The 24,398-nt window shown below is 43.7% G+C and overlaps 1 protein-coding gene across 1 annotated transcript in view; it reads left to right on the forward strand.

Moving 5' to 3' along the window:
* The window catches only part of RPA1 (replication protein A1), a 51,583-nt gene that overhangs the window by 13,878 nt on the left and 13,307 nt on the right, over nucleotides 1-24,398 (forward strand). The window contains exons 6-12 of the mRNA XM_048824229.2: nucleotides 8,559-8,648; nucleotides 10,336-10,468; nucleotides 11,956-12,058; nucleotides 13,311-13,379; nucleotides 13,528-13,720; nucleotides 14,807-14,946; nucleotides 17,172-17,320. Of these exons, the coding sequence (XP_048680186.1) occupies nucleotides 8,559-8,648; nucleotides 10,336-10,468; nucleotides 11,956-12,058; nucleotides 13,311-13,379; nucleotides 13,528-13,720; nucleotides 14,807-14,946; nucleotides 17,172-17,320 (877 nt within the window). The remainder of the gene's footprint in view (nucleotides 1-8,558; nucleotides 8,649-10,335; nucleotides 10,469-11,955; nucleotides 12,059-13,310; nucleotides 13,380-13,527; nucleotides 13,721-14,806; nucleotides 14,947-17,171; nucleotides 17,321-24,398) is intronic.

Below are 24,398 nucleotides of genomic sequence, written 5' to 3' on the forward strand. Positions count from 1 at the left end.
GAGATTGGAAGCACTTTGGAAGACTGAATTAGAATTCAAAAAGACCTAAACAAATTGGAGAACTGGCCTGAATTCAACAAGATGAAATTCAGTAAAGATAAGTGCGTAGTACTTCACTTAAGAAGAAAAAACTAAATGCACGACTACAAAATGGGGAATAACTGGCTATCTGGTAGTACTGCGGAAAAGGATCTGGGGGTATAGCAGATCACAAATTGAATGAGTCAACAATGTGATAAGGGCTAATAACATTCTGTGGTGTATTAATAGGAGTGTTGTGTGTAAGACATGGGAGGTAGTCCACTCTGCTGAGTGCTGGGCACCACATGTTAAGAAACATATGGACAAATGGCAGAGAATGTTTAGGAGAGCAGTGAAAATGACAAGGGTTAGAAAACCTGACGTAGAAGGAAAGGTTAAAAAATACTGGCATGTTTAATCTTGAGAAAAGAAGGTGGAGGTGCTGGGGGACCTGATAAGGCTGTTACAGAGCACTCTGATCCATTGGTCGCCACATCCACCAAAGGTAGGGCAAGAAGTAATGGGCTTAATCTGCAGCAAGGAAGATTTAGGTTAGATATTAGGAAAAGCTTTATAAAACTATCAGAGATGATAGTTAAGCACTGGAACAGGCTTCCAAGTGAGACAGTGGAATCCACATCACTGAAGGTTTTTAAGAGCAGGTTGGACTTACATGTGTTAGGGATGGTCTAGATTTACTTGGTCTTGCCTCAGTGCAGGGGGCTGGACTTGATGACTTGTCAAGGTCCGTTCCAGCCTGACATTTCTATGATTTAAAAAAAAAAAAAAAAGTCTGAACTTTCTTTGAACAGCTCTATCATTGAAATGGGTGGGGATAAATAGTTGAAATTTGGCAGGGAAATAGCCCTTTGGGAGGAGCAGTGCCTTTCAGAGAAACTCAGGTAACAATACGATCCATTTTCATTGTTGCTGTCTCCACCTTCTGATTTGGGAAATTAACACACGTGTGTGTGGTAGAGTAGCAGTACTGACAGGTTAACTGCCAGGCTGACCAGAAATCTAGCTGACTAGTTGGAGCAGAAATCCTACCTAATGCTGCTGTGTAGAACCGTCTTTTTCTATCACTGTTACTTTTGGGGGAGAAATGCATGCACTAAACAACAAGAGCTTGCTCTTGTGACAGCCATGAAGTTAATCACAATTTTAAATGGTGTGGTTCATCGTAGGTCTAGACTAGTGTCTTCTGAAAATTTATTGAACAGACTGTTTTATGTGCATGTGTGATTTTCTTCCCAATTGTTTGTCTGATACAATAGTATATTTCTTGTTAGCTAGGTGTCTGTTTCAGAGTTGTAATTCTTTACTGTTGCTTAGAAGCAGCTTGTCATTTCAAATATTTCTAAGATGCATTTTCAGTTACAGCTTATTCTGAATATGCAAGTTGTGAAATTATTTTCTGTAGTATGGCTTAGGTTTAAATTTGCATAAAAGTGATTGTAATAGGAACAGAAATCAACACAGACTGAGCAGTTCTTGCATTGTTAAAATTACTGGGGGAGTTTTGCTCCTTGTGCTTCTTATTTGAATTTAAAGCTAGTCAAAGAACTAAAGCTGTTGGCATTTGGTCTAATATAGTCAGAGCAGTGTTAAAGGTTCAGGAGCAAGGCCAATGCACTGATGCATTCTGCAGATTAGAGGTTCTCAAATTTTTTCATAGTGTGGACTAGGGATGTAAAATATTAAATGGTTAACTGGTAAGTATTAGACTTACGGTAAACCCACCCTTACTGTTAACCCCCCTGCGTGTGGGTCTCGAACTGGTTCTCCTGTCCCCGCGCCTGCTGACTGGGCAGGGGGAGCACATTTAGGCTGGGGAGGATGGGCTGGGGCTGCAGGCCCCATTGAGGGGGTAAAGTAGTCCTCGGTCTCCCATGTGCCACTGGAAGGGGTTCGGCTGCAGAAGCGAATGGTGTGCTGGGAAGGGAAGGGAAGGGAAGCTGCTGTTGGGGTGGCACGGAGAGTCTGTGGAGGCCGCATCGGGACAAACTAGGTACCTGCGGCCCTCTCCCTTTAATTGATTAACCAGTTAAACAATATAATTTTAATAGTTTTAATTTTAAATTTAAAATTTTAAATTTTAAAATTAAATTTAATTTTAAATTTAATTTTAAACGGTTATCTTTTTAAACGATATTCACATCTTTAGTGTGGTGTTTTTAACACGGAGATAGTCCTGTGCGCTTCATGCCCTCACATTTGGCATCTCATAACATCCCTGTGGTAACTGCAGCAATTTTTTTGCAGGGACCAGTGATGTTAAGGAAGTACTTAAAATTAATTAACAGAAGCTAAAAACGCTAACAGCTGAAAATAGGGCAGGGGATGCTGTCTGGAGTGCCTCATAACTGCAAGTGCTGACCTCAGGGCAAGCATCCCAAAATGGTCTATTCTACAATTTAGATTTCACCAAACCAGTAACAAAGGTGAACTTCTGGATCACTGTACCAGTTTTACGATGGAGTCACAGACAGTCCCCTTAAATTCGCCATTCTGTCTTGCCACCCAGACAAACTGGACTGATGATAAAAGGTCACTTAAACCAAAAATCACCCCACATCAGATTGTTCCCAGTCCCAAGAGACCAACCAGTCTCTTACCCCAGATCAATTGGTACTCTAAATCTTACACCAAAGACAATATTGGCAGCCAATTCTATAGTAAACTAACTAAAGATCTTTTAGCTAAGAAAAGGAAATGAGAATTACTTGCTTTAACCTCTCAATAAAGTGTGTGTGTGTGTGGTGGATATATGAGTGGATCAAAGTTTGTAATTCCAAATGTTGGAAGTGATGTAATAAACTACCAATTTCCCAAAATGTCTCTGGGGATCTCTGGTTTGCAACTGGTACAGTTCCCTGTAAGAATCCAAATGGTTCAGAGAAGGATCTTTCCTTGAATCCATATTTATAGCTTCATCTGACAGAAAACAAGCTGACTGTTTGTCTATACCTGCATGGGCTTTTCCTTTGATGATGGTGAGTGAGGAATGCACTTTGAGTCCTTGACCCCCCTTCTCTGAGTTATTTAATTATAAGAAAAAAAAGAAAAGGAGTACTTGTGGCACCTTAGAGACTAACAAATTTATTTGAGCGTAAGCTTTCGTGAGCTACAGCTCACTTCATATGTTCTGATGAAGTGAGCTGTAGCTCACAAAAGCTTATGCTCAAATAAATTTGTTAGTTTCTAAGGTGCCACAAGTCCTCCTTTTCTTTTTGCGAATACAGACTAACACGGCTGCTACTCTGAAACTTCCCATTAGGTATAAGGGTATATACAATGTAAATGTTTGCTGCTCATTATAACAGGATACAGATTAGTGAGAACAACGCAAGTAACATCCCATTAGTTTTATGAAGTCTAAACATCAAATACTCTTTTCTACCTTCAACAGTCACTTTGATTAGGTGAATTGGCCTGAATACACTTTGGCATGACCTGGTCTGCCAGCAGCATTGTAAGACCAATAAGCTCTCTGTAGACCTCAAGCAAGTGCTCCGCAACCCACTAGCTACCCATGTGCTACAGTTTGGGATCCTCTGCTATAGATTGTTAAACTTTTACCTGGTTAAAACCATAGACTCCTAATTGAGAAAGACCAGGAAGCTAGGGGAGTTTGTTGCTAGTTGTATATTTGAACACATATTCCAGATGTGTTAATTGTAGAATTGTAGGACTGGAAGGGACTTCTAGAGGTCTTCTGTCCAGTTACCTGCATTAAAGGCAGGACTAAGTAGTATCTAGACTTCCCCGAGAGATGTTTGTCTAACTTGCTCTTAAAAATCTCCAATGATGGAGATTCCACAACCTAGGCAATTTATTTCAGTACTTAACCACCCTGACAGTTGGGAAGTTTTTCTTAGTGTCCAACCTAAACTGTCCTTGCTGCAATTTAAGCCCATTGCTTCTTGTCCTAGCCTCAGAAGTTAACAAGAACAGTTTTTCTCCCTCCTCCTTGTAACAACTTCTATGTACTTGAAAACTATTATTCTGTCCCCCCATAGTCTTCTCTTCTCCACACTAAACAAACCCAATTTTTTCAGTCTTCCCCCATAGGTCACATTTTCTAGATCTTTAATCATTTTTGTTGCTCTTCTTTGGGCTTTCTCCAGTTTGTTCACATCTTCCCTGAAACGTGGTGCCTGGAAGTGGACACAATACTCTAGTTGATGCCTAATCAGCTTGGAGTAGAGTGGAAAAAATACTTCTCTTGTCTTGCTTACAACACTCCTGCTAATACATCCCAGAATATTTGCTGCTTGCTTGCTTGCCTTTCCCCCCCCCACAACAGTGTTTCACTATTGACTCATATTTAGTTTGTGATCCGTTATGATCCCTTTCCACAGCACTCCTTCCCAGGCAGTCATTTCCTTTTTGTATGTGTGCGGCTAATTGTTCCTTCCTAACTAAGTGGAGTACTTTGCATTTGTGCTTATTGAATATCATCCAATTCTCCAGTTAGTCCAGATCATTTTGAATTTTAATCCTGTCCTTGAAAGCATTTGCTCCCTGCTTGGTATCATCTGCAAACTTGAAATATATAGATACTTTATAAATAATATATCCCCTGAGGTATGTTGTGAAGCACAATACTGGGCAGCTGACTACTGAGCCATGCCTTGGAAGTTCTTAGTGCTTTTATAAAAAGATTCTTTCACAAGTATTTTCCTGTTAAAATGCAAGAGAAAATGTGGAAGAGCAAAAATAGTTTTAAAAAATCCCCAAACTTGTGCTATTTCTGAAGCCTCTTCATTTAACTCCTCTTTCATGGGCATCTAGGACTCTAGCTTTCTTTTCTGGCTCCTATACAGAATAAATTTGGAGTTACTGAATAGGGAGTCCTGTTGGGCATCTTTTCTCTTTTGAAGCTTGAGCACTTAAGTCAGCTAAGTTTTGGCTGGCAAGGGTGAAGCCCAGCGTCTCTGTCTAGTGGATACTGGAGAAAGCACACAGTATTGGGTTTGATGTCAGTCTGTTGTTAGGGAACAACTGTCACCAATTCAGTATTGACTTTACTGTAGCAGCCAATTAGAAGAATAGATTGGCTTTGTGCGGAAACCTTGTTCTGATTAAAAATAAACTAGAGGGTCACACACTTCATAGCTTCTGTCAGCTGAGCTCGTACACACCAGAGCTCCTTGTGTTCCACTAATCGCCCCCATAAGCTCCCTATGTGCCACCCTCTCATTCCCCTCTTTCAGGGACTCCCTGCAACACTCCCCCGCGTGCCCTGTGCTTCCCTCTACCGTTGTTGTTGTTTTTTTTCTTTTTGTCAGGGAGATGAGTTATTCAGGTTGTGGACATTTTGAACTCTCTTGGTGCAATAGGCAGAGTTGAGATGGTGGAGTGTTATGCTAGAAGGTGTTAATGGCTGCCGTCAAACCAACTGCTTGATCTAAACAACTGTAGACCTGGAATTTTGAGAATTGATTGTATGCATTGTTCTAAAAATTATTGCATCGTGCCCAGACATATAGAAATGCCATTAGGCTGAGTGCAGGGCCTGACTTCGCTCAGTCAATAAAAACCCAACAAAATCTTTGACCAGTGAAATAATGAGGGTGACTATTACACCTGTAAGAGGATCTAAGTTTTCAAACTATGGGTAACACTTCACTAGGGAGGGTCGGGGGAGGAAGGGGTTGGGGAGGAATTGGGGGGTGTTGTTACCTTGGATTAAAATAGCAGTGAAGACATAGCTATTTAGCTTTTAACTTGGGTTAGCAGCTCAAAGATCAAAGTTGAAGCCTATTGGGGAGTCTGGAGTTGAACTTCAAGCTGCTAACCTGAGTTAAAAGCCAAGTTGCTGCGTTTTCACTGTTGTTTTAAATTGACTGAACACTTTTTTTTTTTTTTTTTTTTTTGCAATTAAGACACATACATAGGATAGTTTTCTGTAATGTAGAGTCAGTCCCTATTTTAGGGTGCTCCCAAGTGGCCATTGTCAATATACTGACAACTATCTCTAAGGTGATCAGATGCTGTGGTGATCCACCTGACTTCCTGTGAATCTCAGCACTGTGGCTCAGGTTGGTCAGCAATGGATTCAGACTTGACTGTGGTGGTTTCTATAATGTGGAGCCCATCATTCTTCATTTAGTGTCTCCATATTTTCTAAATTAAAAAAATAAGGTATCTCTTGTAGGTTATTGTTGAGTCTAGATTTACCTTCACCCAGCACCTTTTCGCCTGCATTTTAAAGAGTTTTGTTAAGTTATATTTTAGCTCTTGCATGGTGCAGTGGTGCAGACCCTACTGCTTAAAGCTGTCAAAAGCTTAAGAACAGCCCTACTGGGTCAGATCAAAGGTCCATCTAACCCAGTATCCTGTCTACCGACAGTGACCAGTCCCAGGTGCCCCAGAGGCAATGAACAGAACAGGTAATCATCAAGTGATCCATCCCCTGTCACTCATTCCCAGCTTCTGGCAAACAGAGACTAGGGACACCATTCCTGCCCATCCTGGCTAAGAGCCATTGATGGACATATCCTCCATGAATTTATCTTGTTCTTTTTTGAACCCTGTTATGGTCTTGGCCTTAACAACATCCTCTGGTAAGGAGTTCCACAGGTTGACTGTGCGTTATGTGAAGAAATACTCCCTTTTAGTTGTTTTAAACCTGCAGCCTATTAATTTTATTTGGTGACCCCTAGTTCTTGTGTTATGAGAAGTAGTAAACACTACTCTACTTTCGCTACACCAGTTATGATTTTATAGACCTCAATCATATCTCCCCTTAGCCGTGTCTTTTCCAAGCTGAAAAGTCCCAGTCTTATTAATCTCCCCTCATATGGAAGCCGTTCTGTACTTCTAATAATTTTTGTTGCCCTTTTCTAAACCTTTTCCAATTCAATATATCCTTTTTTGAGATGGGGCAATCACATCTGTACACAGTATTCAAGATGTGGGCATACCATGGATTTATACAGAGGCAACATGATATTTTCTGTCCTATTATCTATTCCTTTCTTAATTATTCCCAGCATTCTGTTAGCTTTTTTGACTGCCGCTGCACATTGAGTGGATGTTTTCAGAGAACTATCCACAGTGACTCCAATATCTTTCTCGAGTGGTGACAGTTAATTTAGACCCCATCATTTTATATGTATAGTTGGGATTATGTTTTCCAATGTGCATTACTTTGCGTTTATCGAAATTTAATTTCATCTGCCATTTTGTTACCCAGTCACCCAGTTTTGAGAGATCCTTTAATAGTATCCCTTTAAATAATTGCCAGCCCTGAATTCTTTCTAAGTAGTAATAGAAAGTGGTTGCTTGTGAAAAGAGATCTGGTTGAGATCACCATATGCTATGGCTCTTCTCAGGATGGTTTGCTGTTGTCTTGTAACACATTTGAATGTTAGTGGGTGTTCTATGCCATGGGGCTCTTGTAAAAACAAGATTACATCCCATTGTGACACCATGGGTATGTGTGCCTCCTTTTCCCTTATTGGGCTTTTGGTAAGTTCAGTGATGCTTGCATACAGTGAACAGTGCCCCTCCAGGGGTCTAGTTTATTTAATCAACCACCAAACATGCTTTGTAAACAAGCCACCACCTGCTTTAAGACCCAGGGCTTCTCTTCTGCCAGGAGCTGTGCAGTCTTTCCCATGCTAACTCAGGGTTTCTCCCATGCCTTCCTGCCTAAAGAGCTTTGTAGTCTTTCTCCTCTGGAGTGTTCTCTTTGTGTTCTGTGGCTGGTTCCTCTCTCTGGGAACTTCTGCTCTCCAGGAACACACCACTGGGAGTAGCTTTCCTATCGAGCGCCCCTGTGGAGCATCCTCTTGGTTCTGGGCTCCTGCCTGAGGCCCATAAGCTGCGGCCCAGGTGTTTCTTACCTAATTAACTTCTGCCCACCTGTTTATCCAATTAACCATCCATAGGTAGATCTGGGTTGGCTCATTCTTTTCAGTAGAGCCTGTCACGGGGAGGCTGGGTGCCTGACTCCACAGAGGACCACCCCCTGTGACAGGCATCCGAAAGGCACTTTTAATTACTTGGGTCCTCATAAAGCAGTTGCTGTGAGAGATCTGGATGAGATCCATATATGCTGTGGCATTTCTCAGGCATGATCTACATTTAAAAGTTAGGTCAATATAGCCATGGTGCTCAGGGGTGTGGAAAAAAGTTCACACCCCCTGAACACCATAGCTATGGTGACATTAACCTCCAACATGAGGGCAGCTTGGTTGATAGAAGAATGTTTCTGTCGACCTACCTACTGTTGCTTGGGGTTTTGGAGTTTCTGTGGTGATGAGGAAAACCCCTGTCATTGCTGTAGGATGCATCTGCACAACAGCAGCATATCTGTGGCACAATAGCTGTGCTGGTCTAGTGCCCATAGCCTCAGGGTGGCTTGCTATTGTCTTGTAACACATTTGAATGTTAGAGGGTGTTATGTGCTATGGAGCTCTTGTGAAAACAAGGTTCCATCTCAAAAAGGCACCTTAAGGCAGTTTTAATTACTTTGATCTCCAGTCCATTGCACTATAAGTAGTTTCTTCCCCTCTGGTTAACAGGACAGGGGCACCAGCAGCAACGTTCCTCAGTTCCAGCAGCCAGCCCAACACACAGCAAACCACAGCAGCAGAATGGAAATTCAGCAGTAGGTAAGACACTTCTCATTCAGGGTGTCTAAATATTGTCTTGCAATACTGAATTGAATTATGAGCCTGAATTTGTTTAGGACTGGAAAGTAAACCCAGCTAGAGAATCCTATAACAGCAGAGAATGGAGGCAACTTCAGGGCACCACTTCAAAGTGCTGAGAAAAGAGAGGGCAAGAAGTTGTTCTAAACCAGGAAATGAAAAGTATACAGCAACAGACAAACCGTAAATGTCTCTTCATTCACTTACTGTCCCTGAGAGAATGCTGTCCTAGAATCTTTGGAATCTGTTTTCATGGCGAAAAGGAACTACTGCCTTTAAAATATTTGAGCCCTTCTGTGAGGGAAGAATGATGAGTTCATCTTAAAACGCATGAAAGAAACTTGGTAAAAATTCTTGACCTCGTTTGGGAAGTGGCATATATTGCACATTCTTTCTGATGGATGGCTTTTGGTTGAGGCCTTGTCTACACTGCCACTTTACAGCGCTACAACTTTCTCCCTCAGGGGTGTGAAAAAACACAACACCCCCTCCCCCCCTAGCACTGCAAGTTTCAGCGCAGTAAAGTGGCAGCGTAGATGGTGCATCAGTGCTGGGAGCTATTCCCCTCGTGGGGGTGGTTTTTTACAGCAATGGGAGAGGTCTCTCCCAGCGCTGGTGCCGTGACTACACAGCCCTGTTCTTTATGCGCTTTAACATTGCTAGTGAAGATACATTGTGCCCTCCAGACAACTAAACAGATCGTGGTTCCAAACTGATTGAAAGGGTGTGTCCGTGCTAAGCCATTGAAGCAGAATGGTTAGGTGTTATAGGTATGAGATTCAATTGAAACTGCCTCTATAAATACTAGTTTTTGGTGAGGGCTTTAAATTGGCATATAAATTGTTTGTCTAGCTGCAGATTTATTTTTCAAGCAAAAAGGTTTCAATCCAAGTCTGAGCTATGAGTAAGATTTGGGACCTGCCTTAGACTTTTTTGGCCAAATTGCACTATTTGAGAAGCATTTTGAAATAGATACGAGAATTTTGAAGCCTGCTTACTAAGACAAAAGTGAAAATGACTCCTACCTTACTTTCTTTACTCCTTACCTTACTTAAACGTATTTGGTTATTCGTTTTACATTTATAGGAGCATAAAAAGGCTTAGTAACTGTGTGTTTGAGTTCTCCAAGGAGCTGCAGGACTGTAGCTAAACTTGCCATATCTTATTGGTGCTGGTTTGTCCTTGCTGATTAATCCACTGACAGTTAGCTGATGATTCTAACTGAACACCCTTGGAGACTTGTCCATAGTTGCCATTCTTTGTTCACTTACGGTTTAATAGTCATAAAAGACTGAAGCATTTCTCTTCTGAAACCGTTTGCAGTGACAGACTAGGTATAGTTTGTGACTCTAGTAGAAGTGCTTTAAAACAGTGAATAACTTCTTTAAAAACATACTGTTTGGTGCCTTTGTACCCTGGTGACTGGAGACTTATAAATGCCTACATGCACTTTCTTCTACTTGCTTGTGTGCACCATCTTCCTGTAGCCAGTGAGGAAACTTCTGTTGCAGATTAAGTGAGTGGTGCCTGGCTTGGCACTGCCACTTGAAAGTTATTTACTTTAATCTTTGTCTACACGTAGAAAACAAAAGTGCAAGATCATTTTGTCCGAGTTCTATATGACTGAATTTATGCTTGTTTTTTCTAGGCCCCACTACTACTAAGTACCATGGCCCCTCAAAGCAGTTTGGTAAAGCAGGTGGTACTAGCTTCTTGAGCACCCCTGGTGGATCACAGTCCAAAGTGGTACCAATTGCCAGTCTGAACCCATACCAATCCAAGTGAGTTACTCTACCAGCCAGGTTCAAAGAATACTGCATGCATGAAGGAATGATGCTCAGAGTAAATTTCTGTTCTCTCAGAAGAAACCTCAGTCTTTTACGTCTGCCAAAAATTCTTTAATTTCTCTCGGACACAGTGTCAGTTACCTCAACACAGCTGGTACTAAAGGTATTTTTTCGATTACCCCATGTCCTAGGAACTCTGATAATCTGAGATTAGGCTCTGGATCACCAAGCTCTACGATACAACTGCAGTTGTATCGTAGAGCTTGGCTGTAGATAATGGATCGTGTGGTGTGGTCTGGATGAAAGCTGGAGGCATGTAGGTTAGTATAGCGGTCAGTAGGTTTCCGGCGTAGGGTGGTATTTATGTGACCATCGCTTATTGGGATTGGGCCAAAAGAAATCTGATGAGGTTCAATAAGGATAAGTGCAGGGTCCTGCACTTAGGACAGAAGAACCCAATGCACAGCTACAGACTAGGGACCGAATGGTTAGGCAGCAGTTCTGCGGAAAAGGACCTAGGGGTGACAGTGGACGAGAAGCTGGATATGAGTCAGCAGTGTGCCCTTGTGGCCAAGAAGGCCAATGGCATTTTGGGATGTATAAGTAGGGGCATAGCGAGCAGATCGAGGGACGTGATCGTCCCCCTCTATTCGACATTGGTGAGGCCTCATCTGGAGTACTGTGTCCAGTTTTGGGCCCCACACTACAAGAAGGATATGGATAAATTGGAGAGAGTCCAGCGAAGGGCAACAAAAATGATTAGGGGTCTGGAACACATGACTTATGAGGAGAGGCTGAGGGAACTGGGATTGTTTAGTCTGCAGAAGAGAAGAATGAGGGGGGATTTGATAGCTGCTTTCAGCTACCTGAGAGGTAGTTCCAGAGAGGATGGTTCTAGACTATTCTCAGTGGTGGAAGAGGACAGGACAAGGAGTAATGGTCTCAAGTTGCAGTGGGGGAAGTTTAGGTTGGATATTAGGAAAAATTTTTCACTAAGAGGGTGGTGAAACACTGGAATGCGTTGCCTAGGGAGGTGGTGGAATCTCCTTCCTTAGAAGTTTTTAAGGTCAGGCTTGACAAAGCCTTGGCTGGGATGATTTAATTGGGGATGGGTCCTGCTTTTGAGCAGGGGGTTGGACTAGATGACCTCCTGAGGTCCCTTCCAACCCTGATATTCTATGATTCTATGATTCTATTAGCACTGTAGTGTCTAGGAAGTGCTTCCAAGAGAATTGTGCTTTATCACGCTATATGCCTTAAAAGTGACTGTTTTCTTAAATGTTGTTGCTTCTCTCTAATTTCTGTTTTAATGGTATAGACAGTATACTGTTTACACAGACAAGTAGAATCACTGAGATACAGTGGAGAATACTAGGTTCTAAATTAACATCTCAAGAACTGAAAGTCTGTGAAATTTGTAAGACTCCACTCCAGTCTAAAAAAGGACATTGGAGTACTAATTCTTACTGTCTTGTTTCCAGATGGACCATTTGTGCTCGTGTTACTCAGAAAGGCCAGGTTCGCACATGGAGCAACTCCCGTGGTGAAGGAAAGCTGTTCTCTATGGAGCTGGTTGATGAAAGTGTAAGTACTGTGGTGGGATCCAAGATACTACTGTGATGGGAGCCATAGAAGTACCTAGATAGGAGCAGATGAGTTTTTGAGAAACAACATTCTGAGAGAAATGAGAGAAGGAAGAACAAAGGAAATAGTTGGCAGATTTGTTATAGAGAATAGCATTCTTTGAGGTGTTAATGTACTTGATAGTCCTGCATTCATTCGCTCAGAGTCTTTACAGCTATCTAAAATGGGACCCTAAATACAGTTATTTGCCTCTTTTTGTTAACTCAGTCTAACATGTGGTAAGTGGCCAAAAATGGTGGCAGCATCAGAATCTGGTATCTATGCAGATGGACAATGTCTCTGGTTTGTGGCACTCTCCTTTAGACTGGCAGATGAATCCCATTGCTGTTGCTAGGACTTCACATCCGTAATACAAGGAATAAGACATGGAATTTAAATGAGCATCTCCAAATAGAAACTCTCATTTTAATTGGGAAATCAGAATGTATAAAAAAGTAATAAAGGGAAATTCCATTTCTGGTTTATTTTGATAAGTGAATCAATGTGGTCAATCTAAGCCTGCTCTTGAGACTTGTTACACAAATATGTTGATTAAACTATTTTGTTACACAGCAGCTTGTTTGTTTGTATGAGATTATTTTTAGTACCAAATGTGTGGTTCATAATTTGACACATCTTCATCAGCCTTTTATTTCACTTCTGTATGCTGTCAGCATTTTGACTGACAGTTTTTATTTTAATTTTTAATATTTCTATTGCATAAATATCTTAACTAGTGGAATTCTAGCTCTGTCATTTATTGTCATTCAGGGAAGAGCTTGTCACAACACACACTGCAGTATTGATCAGATAAGATGTCATCCCCTAAATTTGTGAAGCTAAATGCTATATCTAAAATGAGGTATTGCCTAATCTGTAAAATGACATAATTAATGCAAGGTTCGGGCATATCTGTTCAGAGCTACACTTCTTTACTACAACGTGATGGCATACTGTATGCACCACCACATCTCATTCTTTCTGGAGTTTTTTTATATGGGGTTGTTAAAACATGGAGATGAAATCAGATGGTCAAGCAAAGGATTTATCATCCTAGTTATAGCAAAATATGCACGGAAAATTTATTTCTTCCGTGGCTGGAAGAAGGCTACCCCTACAGAGCATTACACATCTGTAGAAATGGTGCCACTTTTATTGGAAAGATTTTGCGTGCTGAATTTTAGTTCTAACTGGCTTTTGCATTTTCCTGCAGGGTGAAATTAGAGCTACTGCTTTCAATGATCAAGTGGACAAGTTCTTTCCCCTCATTGAATTGAACAAGGTGTAGTATCATTATTATTTTATAAACCGATATGAGCTAAAGAGAGGTGTTCATAGAGTGTACAGGGTTGTTTAATGTGAGCGTAAGCCATCTGCAGCCTTTCAGTGCGGGTGTATCCTATGTTTCATCACTTCTCCTTCTCCTCTAGGTGTATTACTTCACCAAAGGCCATCTGAAGACTGCTAACAAGCAGTACACAGCTGTGAAAAATGACTATGAGATCACATTCCATAATGAGACTTCTGTTGTACCCTGTGAGGATGCTCAGCACCTTCCTTCAGTTCAGTTCGAGTTTGTGCCCATCTCTGACTTGGAGAACACATGCAAAGACTCAATTATCGGTGAGTCTGTATTGCAAGATGGGGAGCCATGAGGCTTAAAATTAGTCGTCTTGTACCAAATACTTGAGGAGCAGATGAAGAAACCTATAGTGCTATGTGATTGATATGTTGTCTATTAGACATTGACATTCAGTTACTGCAGTGGTGGATGCCCCTAGAAATGCCTGAGGTAGTTACTTTTGCTTGTTTCGCTGCTAGGAACTTTAGAGATGGATGTCCAAGTTCAAAGCAATGTAGAGATTAGAGGACATGTTGCACGAGTTTATCACTTCTAAAGTGTCCAAACATGTTTGAGTTGCCAAATGAAAATGACTTTGGTGTCCTCATCATAGTTCCTAGCAGATCCACTTTATAATCCCTTGCTCAAGAGAGCCTCATACTCGAATAAAGAACAGGAGTACTTGTGGCACCTTAGAGACTAACAAATGTATTGGAGCATAAGCTTTCGTGGGCTACAGCCCACTTCATCGGATGCATAGAGTGCAACATATAGTAAGAAGAGATAGATAGATATACATACAGAGAACATGAAAAAGTGGAGTAAGAGGCTAATTAATTAAGATGAGCTATTAGCAGGGGAAAAAAAACTTTTGTAGCGATAATCAAGATGGTCCATTTAGACAGTTGACAAGAAGGTGTGAGGATACTTAACATGGGGAAATAGATTCAATATATGTAATGACCCTGCCACTCCCAGTCTCTCTTCTACTCTGAAACCTGTCATACAGGAATAGAAAGTGGTGCTGCAAGGTGAGAATGAAGTCCATTTTATAAAGTGGTAGGAGAGAAGATTGCACAAAATCTTAATCTACCTGGTACGGTGAGTCCCTTACTTTCATGAACGCTAAATTCGTGAACAAAATAGTATTCCAAAGATGTAATGGATTTTTCTTTCACCAACAGCCTTTCTACTTTAATGTACAGGGTTCTCAGGTTTTAGACTTTTAGAATTTTAACAGTGATTTAGAATCTCACAAGATGTAATCTGATGCTACCTATGTGTGAGTTCTTCCCATGCAGTCTTTGCTCATCTGCTCCAGCCATGACCTTTCAAGTAATTCTAACTGAATTATGCCTACTTTTCAGACATAATTGGAGTCTGTAAGAGCTATGAAGACAGCACTAAAATTACAGTGAAGTCTACCAATAGAGAGGTGTCCAAGAGGAATGTGCATTTGATGGATACATCGGGGAAGATGGTGACAGCTACTCTTTGGGGAGATGAGGTAAGTGCCCTGTTACCTGTTCTGAGCTTTCAGATATATTAAAAAGAAGAATGGCTATGGTATGTCACCTGAGGCAGGTAATAGTACTAGGCTAAGGGAGGGGATGCATCTCAGTATTGAGGGTGAAAGATTTAGTTTGGCTTCACTCTGATCTGACATTGTTAGCCTTTCTCCAAAATAACTTTATGCTGTGGCTGATCTGGTGTAGTTTGAGCAACACTGTGCGTCATGGCTGTCAAGAGTCTGGAGATAAACAGGCTTCTGATTCAGGAAGCCAATCTCAGCATTAGCTCCAGGGGAGTTGCTGCTTGATCAAGGAAGAGCTCAATGACCAAAGGTGTCCAGGAGGGTTAAGTTTTATTTGTAGGGCAGGGTCCTTGCAACCCTGACTAAAACCAGTGCTTGTCAAGGGTTGTGAGGAGGAGTCAACCTCAAAAAGCTAGCAGGAATAAAGAGCTCATGAATGTATTTAGTTTTTAACCATTGGGATTTGGGGGACGTGAGCTCAATTTTGAGCATTGCCATAAATGTCTGTTGTGGCCTTGAACAAGTCACTGTGTTGTTTTCTAGTGATGTGGTAGGCTCTTGTTGATCTGTGCCCCAGTTTCCTGTCTGTAAAATGGGTATGATTCTGATCCACCTGACAAGGATTCTTTGAGGCTAGATGTTCATAAGTCACACAGCCTCTCTGATGGAAGGTGCCACAGAAGAGCTAAATGTTAACTCCATGCAAATAGCCATTGTGCAGAGCTATAAACACTATGAATTAAAACTGTTTTCTGCCACAGACTGGAGAGGGTGAGCAAGCTGAGAGGGAGGAGAGGGGCACAATGTGGGTCGTGAATGGCCAGTCTGCTGCTGCAGGGAGAGATCTGTGACCTGTGTGATCTGGCTGGATTTCTTGAATATAAGCACTCATTGTCTTTAATCCTGGTCTTATACTGCAGTTTGTTTGCACGGCCGAATATTAGGGTTGGTGGGGTGGATTGATTTTTTTAAATCATCAATTTTAATCATGATTTAAATCAGCAAGCAGGAAATCTTGGTTTAAATTATCAATCTTAGTAGTGTTTTGTATTTATACTTTTTAGTTATTGTCATAAAAAAGGGTTGAGTCTGATTAGTTGGTAACAATTATAGCATGTTGATTTGTAAGTAAATATAGCCTCTACTCTAAATTTTGTGGTTTTTTTTGCTAACCAGGAAGATATACTTTATTGATGCACAATTCTATAGCTTAAATTACATTTATTCAGATTCTTAATTTTTATATTTTTTATTGCTGGTGAACGATGTATTTCTTTACTAGATTGATTTTTTTTTTTTATTTGTGCTTTGTGTAAAGCTCTGTGTTGGATGGAAATTCAATTTCAGTTAAAAATTCGCATCATTTTAATTTTTATTAGTTAAATAAAAATACTGTATGTGCTGGATACATAAGGAAAAAAGCTTATCAAAACATGTTTTCTATTTTAAAAATTATTTATTAAACAAAGGAAGAATTATAGAAACATATAAATGTAGAGCTGGAAGGGACCTCAATTTTTATAAGCATATTTTAATTTTGTAAACATACTCTCCACTCCATCATCTAAGTCATGAAGGAGAATATTCAATAGTACCAGACTCAGGATAAATTTCTGTGGGACCTCAGTAGATACTTCATCCCAGTTTGTCAGCAAACCATTGATAACTACTCTTTGAGTGGTGACAGGTTTCAGAGGGGTAGCCCTGTTAGTCTGTATCAGTAAAAACAAATGAGGAGCCCTAGACTATATTTCCCTAGTTTGTTTATGAAAATGTCATGTAGGATGGTCAAAAACCTGACTAAGATCAAGATCACACCTACTACTTCCTCCTATCCACTAGGCCAGCAATCCTGTCAAAGAAGATAAATAGGTTGATTTGGCATGATTTGTTCTTGACACACCCATGTTAGCTATTGAAATTAGGCTGACTTCATTTTTCTCCAGTTAAATGCGCACACACTAGGGTTTGGGGACTTCCTGCATTCTCTGAGATTGGCCATTGGGGATACAAAAATCCTTTAAACAATGATTAATAGCCAGTTTTCAAAGGCTTAATGACCTAGCTTAGATACTGTACCTCATAGGTACAGCTGGACAATCTGGTCCAGTTTTGGCCTGTTTTTAGTCATGATCTATGAATTATGAACCGAGGTGAGCTGCCACATTGGGCCATTAATGTTTTCTGTGTTTTCACAGGCTGAAAGATTTGATGGTTCTAGACAACCTGTGGTAGCCATCAAAGGAGCCAGAGTCTCTGATTTTGGTGGCCGGAGTCTCTCTGTCCTGGCCTCCAGCACAGTCGTGGTGAACCCAGATAGTCCAGAAGCATTTAAGCTCCGAGGATGGTATGACTGTGTACTTGTGTTGAATAGAGGGGACTGCCTATTGCTTGACTTTAACTTGTTGGGGATTCTGTTCTTGTGTTACCCCTGTAATCCACGTGAGCAGTCTACAGAGCATTAAGGGAAACACTGGATTTGGGTTCTAAATAGAACAGTTTCCATTTCTCTTGGAGGCATTATGGCCTTCGAAAGGTTGGTTTTAAAATTCTTAAACTGACAAACCTGTATTCCCATAGCAAACTATGAAGAAATTGGAGAAGAAGCAATTAGAGTGGAAGTGGTGCATGTTGACCCATATCCTTGGAAGACAGCATGAAATCAGACTTTTAACAACTCTGCTTCTATGGGTTTTACCTGAGAGAATGTTTTTCTTCCACAAGCTTTATCTACTCTGCAGGATCTTGTGTGTTCAGCTAGTGTGGGTGGGAGGAATAGTTTTGATTCTTGAAAGGTTTTGTTGTTGTATTGCAGCCTCCTTTTCCTTTATTAGATGCCTTTTATGGTATAATAACAAAATGACATCAGATCTTTGTCGTCAAAGTAATGTAATTCCAGAGGTTCCCCTAGTGCTGCTAGATTACAAGCCCTGCTAAGAGGAAACTACAAGTGTAGAAAGGATGATCTAGTGAATAAGGCGCTGGACAGGGACTGAGATCCTGAATTCAATGCCTGGCTCAGTTAGACACTCTGTGTGATCTTTCACAAGTCACTTAATCTACCCTGTGCCTCCATTTCTCACCTGTAAAATGAGGATAGTACTTCCATACCTCACAGGACTGTTGATGGTTCTGAGGTTCAGATACTGCTGCAGTTTTCATTAAATGCTGTTTTTTACGAAGTGCTGTCAGCATGCTCAGTCTGTACCAGATACAGAAATAGCCCCTCCTTCAAGGAGGTTATGCTGTAGTAGACAGCGAGCATCAAACACATTGGGAAATGTGGAACAGGGCTCTATCTTAAGATACATGTTTTGTTTGTTTTAATGTAAGTGTAGGCTCATGTTTGTGGGCTCTGTACAATAAGTGAGGTTTGAGGAGGAATTTTAAAGGGGTGGGAGTCTGGTGGAGGGCACACCATGGGAAAAAAAGTGTGAAAATGAATATGACGGAAGATGAGAGGAGAGGATAAAAAGTAAGACATGAGATCAAAGATACAGGGAAGAGCAGAGGTGTGCGGTCTAAAAGGTGAGGATGAGAAGCTTAACATTCCCCTTCCCCCCAATCCCCTGCCTTTTGGAGTCAAGTTACAAAGAAAACACTCCAAACTGTAACATGATGGAATTGCTACGTTTAAATAAACATAACTAATATTGAGCAACATGGTGGGGAATAGTGTATTTGGCACTGTACTTCAGGCTGCTTAAAAATAACTTGGAGCAAGTTAGCCCATGACATGATCTAGTAGATCTTCCTGATAGTTGGGTTCTTTCTCATGCTTCACCAGCATTAATATTTCATTGGTGGTTGCCTCTGGACAGTAAATTAGAGCTCTCAAAATTAGTTTTTACACTAACATAGCCATGTATTGTGATGGTTTAGTGTGATGTCTGCGTTGTACTCTACTGAAAGTCATAAGACCTTACAGTGCAGAGAAGAGTGCATGGCCTCCCAAACGAACTGGAAACACTTTCCTCCCTAAGAAAAGCTAAACAAACACTGCATTAAAGTAACAATGCACAGCAGTTTCTCAGGGATGGGAGAAAGAAACACCAGTAAGTGCTTCAGCTTTTGAGTTTCCTGGCTCTGGAATATCAGAATCCTAAATAGTATCATTCTCTTTTTTGGGAGTTCTAGATTTTTGTTAGTTCAAGATCATGATGTCCTTCTCTCCATCAGAAAATGGGTTTAGTCTATCAGTGCCACTTGTCACCTAGCTGCGGTTGCTGGAGCATGAAGTGATGAGCTTTCACCCGCCTGCTCTCAGCCTCTTCTGACCTTGAGGGGAGGGACAGATAGGGTCATAACTCAACCTCTGATTCTCCCACTTGGCACCATCTGTCTGCTTTTAGGCTTACTTTAATATCTGAGGGAAGCTTGGAGAAGATGTGCCTTTGGAAGGGAATTGGAGTAAGGGCTTGGGAGCCTTTTAAATTGATACCAGTTACTTTGGAAAACTATGTACAGAGTGCTTTTGCTTTTTTATGCAATGCACTTGGGTTCCATTTCAGTGACTCCCAGGCTTTCTAGACTCCTCTTCCCAAGACTTCTCGGTTCCTCTCTGAGGCCTCCCTCAACCCCATTCAGAGTGTACGTAGGTTGAGGCAAGGCTTCCTCATTATTTCAGTTCAGTTTTCAGTGTGCAACTAAGTTAGCCATGCACATGTTGGGTACTGCAGCCGCCTTAGCTGCATACTTCATAAGCTCAGCAAGATAATTGTATGCAAAGTGCAGTTATTCGAGTGCTTGCTCATGTCAATTCCTTCTAGGTGTGCGCGCGCCCACGTGCGTGGTTGTTGGAGATTTGTGCCTTAGCGGTATCTGTAGGGTCGCCAGCGGCACCCCCTTGAGTGCCGCGCTCATGCACTAGTATATCAGGCGCGACCAACCCTGTCCCCTTTCAGTTCCTCCTTACTGCCTGTGGTGATACGTCGGTGCACCCTTCTTTGCATTGCAAGTGCTAGCGGTTTTCATCTAGTGTCTTCGAGCCTGAAGGCCTTGTAAACAGGTTTTTTTATAGCACTTAGTGTTAAGTAGTTAAGTGTAGTTAATAGTTAGCAGTTAGGGTCCCAGCAGGGACTTTGCCCCAGGCGGTGCATGCCCCAGTCTCCCGGATTTGAGCCCTGCCTGGTCTGCAACAGGCCTATGCCTGTAAGTGACCTCCATAGTACCTGCCTCAAGTGCAATGGGGAATGACACGTTAGAGACAAGTGCCAAATTTGTAAGAACTTCCAGGCCTGCACGCAAAAGGAGCGGGATATTTGGCTATGGGCTCTCCCCATGGAGTCTGCCCTGCCTCCAGCCTCCGAGCAGCCCCAGCAAGACTCGCCAAGTATCTCTGCCTCGGCGCGCAGTGCTCCCACGGCACTGTTCCCTGTCACTGGTGCCCAAAAAGAAGAATAAAGAGCATAGCTCCCCAGCAGCAAGCAAAAAGGGCCATGGGCCATTGGGCAAAGGACCCTCTTCAGGCCACCTGGCCACTCCAGAGCTGTGCACTTGCACTGCCCCCCAAGCCGGGGCTCTTAGTCCCGTGAAAGGTCCACCACCGACTCCCAGGAGCAGCATGGGACCAAAAACCCTGGCAGCACTGACTCCTTCACAGGCACCCCTTGTGCCGAGAGCACACAGGCCTCTGCCCATGCCGCCACTGCAGCATGTGCCCCACAAACTGGCAAAGGCTCCCCACAAGGGCAAGCCAGCTGCTAAGACCCCTTGGGGCAGTGGAGCGCCGCCAATCCCCTGAGACGAAGCAGTGCTCTCTACCTCTGCACTGCAGGTTGCTGAAGTCGCAGCCCGGATGCTCTGGGGCTCATCCTCGGTCACCGGCACCACGTTCATGGTCGCCACTGTGTCAATGCGGATCGCCTAGAGCAAGACGCCAGTCTCTGTACTACCGACGCTGCTCCCTCCCCCACAGATCATCCTCTAGGCACAGGTTCCAGTCGCCTGCATAGTGAGAACGCTCCCCATCACATCTCCAGGCCCTCCAGCGCCGATCACCTCACCTTGGGCATCAGTCCCCGACGGCAACGGCCAGCAAGCAGACCCAGTGTCAACAGCTCCACCGTGGTCACTGGAAAGGGATTCTCTTGCATGGAAGCCCAGTTCAGCCCCTTGCTTAGTCTGCACTAGGGCAAACGGGCACCCGAGGCTACGTCGACATTTCCAACTTAGCAGCGTGGCCAGTGGCTGGTGCAGTGGCCTTATTGGGGCTCATGGGTAATGCTGGTTGTGGCGATGCCCCCTTCTCACCACTGATTGGCCGCTGCCTCAGAGCAGCAGCTGGCGGCACTGGGCTTGGTGCACAGGGCACTCCCAGTGGTCAAAACAGAGGAAACGGCGCCCACCCCAAGCCTCCCTCCCCTGTGGGGGAAGATGCTCCGGAACCTCCCCTGGGGGTGCAATCATCATCCTGGTCCCCAGATGAGGCGGTTGCGCGTCCCTCAAGGGCAAGGCTGCTGGACAATTTCAAGGGAAATCAGGCTCTGCTGCGTTGGGTGGCCAAGAACTTGGGCCTGGAGGTGGAGGAAATAGCTGAGCAGATGGACACCTTGTTTGGCGTTCTGTCAGCTCCACCCCAACCCATGTCGCGCTACTGGTGCACGATGGTGTCCTTAAGAGTGCCAGTGGTCTCTGGCACACTCATTCCTCCTACCTCAAAGAGGGCCAAAAAGTAGTACTTTGTCCCGGCCAAGGGGGTTGAGTACCTCCCCGGCTCGCTGGTGGTCTCTGTGGCCAACAAAAGAGACAAGGAGGGGCATACCAGTTTGACCCTCAACAATAAAGAGGCTAAACGGTTTAGGAGAAAATTTATTTGACGGACAGTTTGCAGTTCCAGGTGACAAACCATCAGGCCCCCTTGGGCTGTTACAACTTTAAGTTATGGGACTCCCTCCGTAAGTTCGAGTCCTTTCCACAAGGTTTGACCCAAGAATTTGGCACTCTGGTGGAGGAGGACACTGCGGCCACCAGGTGCTCCCTCCAGAGGCTGTGGGATGTGGCAGATTCGTCAGCCAAGGTGGTCGCGCAGCTCCTGGCTTCAGACTGTAGGTCTCTCCCAGGAAATGCAGACCTCCATCCAAGACCTCCCATTTGATGGGAACAGTCTCTTTTCAGACCAGACTGATGCGAAGTTACATGGGCTGAAGGACACCAGGACCACCCTTTGCTCGCTGGGAATACATACGCCACAGCCTGCGAGGAAGCAGTTCTAGCCGTCCCTGGCTCATCAAGGGCAGGTCCCGGAACCAAGTATAGAGAAGCCTTGCATGCCACCTGCCATGACCTGGGCCTGTTGATGATAAATGAGAGAAAATCTACCTTCCACCTTAAGGCCAGTCCAACACAAAGTTCATATGAGCGGTTCTCAACTCCACGCAAGCCAGCGCCTTCCTTCCAGAGGAGCGTTTTCAGACCGTCGGACCTGATTTCCCATGTGAGGAGCTGCCCGCTCACCATGGCTCACACTTGCCTGCTGTTGTTGGGCCACATAGGTGCCTGTGCCTATGTGGTCAGTCGTATCCAGCTCTACCTCCGGCCTCTGCAAGCATGACTGGCATTGGTCTACATCCACAAAAGACATGATCTTGACCTGGTGGTTGGATGCCGGGTCAGTGTTGCAGGTTGTCCCCTTTGTGACCCCTCCCCGCGCTGACCCTGGTCTCTGATACTTCCGACCTGGGCTGGGGAGCCCAGCTGGGCGAGCTGAGCACCCAGGGCGGATGGTTGCGGGATGATCTGGCCCTTTACATCAATGTCAGGGAGCTCAGAGTGGTTCCCCTGGCCTGCCAGGCCGCTTTGCCCCACTTGAGGGACAAAGTGGTGAAGGTCCTGATGGACAATACTGCTGCGATGTGTTACATCAACAGATAGGGCAGAGCCAGGTCATCAGCCCTCTGTCAAGAAGCTCTCAACCTTTGGCACGTCTGTGTGCAGCATGCCACTCATCTGGTAGCCATACACCTGCCCAGCACCAAAAATATGCTAGCGGATCTCCTCAGCAGGACCTCTCGTCTTGCCAGGTGGATTTGTTTGCGTCCCACCGGAACAGGAAATGCCACATGTTCTGTTTGCTCCAGGGGATGGACAGGGGTTTGCTGTCAGATGCTTTCCTAATTCTGTGGTCAGGGGCCCTGATGTATGCCTTCCTGCCAGTGCCATTGATCCAGAGTCCTTCTGAGAATCAAGTGGGACAGGGCGAGGGTTATCCTGATAGCCCCCGAGTGGCCTCACCAGTACTGGTGCAGCATGCTGCTAGACCTTTCGGTAGCCGAGCTGCTGCGACTCCCTCTCTGGCCGGACCTGCTGTCTCAGAATCACAGCAGTCTCCTGCACACGAACCTGGAGGTGCTGCGCTTGACAACATGGCTGCTGCATGGTTATATGCGGATGAGCGGGAATGCTTGACCCGAGTGCGAGAGGTCTTGCTGGGTAGCAGAAAGCCCTCCACCAGTGTGACCTATCGGGCAAAGTGGGAAAGGTTTACATGCTGGGCCTCAGATCAGCATGTCTGAGTCCAGCAGGCCTCCCTGCAGGTGATCCTGGACTATCTCCCACACCTCAAGCTCTAAGGCTTGTCCTGTTGTCAGGGTCCACCTGGCTGCTATTTCGGCTTTCCATCCTCCGTTCCAAGGCAGGTTGATCTTCGCTCACGGCATGACGGCCTAACTCCTGGAAAGTCTGGAGAGTCTTTATCCGCATATCCGGGATCTGGTCCCTTATATGCCATCGTGTGCCAGCAATGCCCCTCTGCCATGTACATTGGCCAAACCAGACAGTCTCTACACAAAAGAATAAATGGAGACAAATCTGACATCAGGAATTCATAACATTCAAAAACCAGTAGGAGAACACTTCGTTCTCCCTGGTCACGCAATAACAGACCTAAAAGAGGCAATTCTTCAACAAAAAAACTTCAAAAACAGACTCCAACGTAATTTGCAAACTGTACACCATCAAATTAGGCCTGAATAAAGACTGGGAGTGGTTGGGTCATTACAAAACCTAATTTTCCCCCTATACTAAGTTCCCCCTACTGTTACTCACACCTTCTTGTCAACTCTTTGAAATGGGCCACTCTCATTACCACTACAAAAGTGACTTTTCCTCCCTTGGTGTGTCATACTGTTAATTGAATTGTCTCGTTAGACTGACCTCTCATTTGGTAAGGCAACTCCCATCTTTTCATGTGCTGTGTATTTCATAGAATCATAGAATCATAGAATATCAGGGTTGGAAGGGACCCCAGAAGGTCATCTAGTCCAACCCCCTGCTCGAAGCAGGACCAATTCCCAGTTAAATCATCCCAGCCAGGGCTTTGTCAAGCCTGACCTTAAAAACCTCTAAGGAAGGAGATTCTACCACCTCCCTAGGTAACGCATTCCAGTGTTTCACCACCCTCTTAGTGAAAAAGTTTTTCCTAATAT

Source organism: Caretta caretta, chromosome 17 (genome assembly GCF_965140235.1).
Source record: "Caretta caretta isolate rCarCar2 chromosome 17, rCarCar1.hap1, whole genome shotgun sequence".
Classification (NCBI taxonomy): domain Eukaryota; kingdom Metazoa; phylum Chordata; order Testudines; family Cheloniidae; genus Caretta; species Caretta caretta.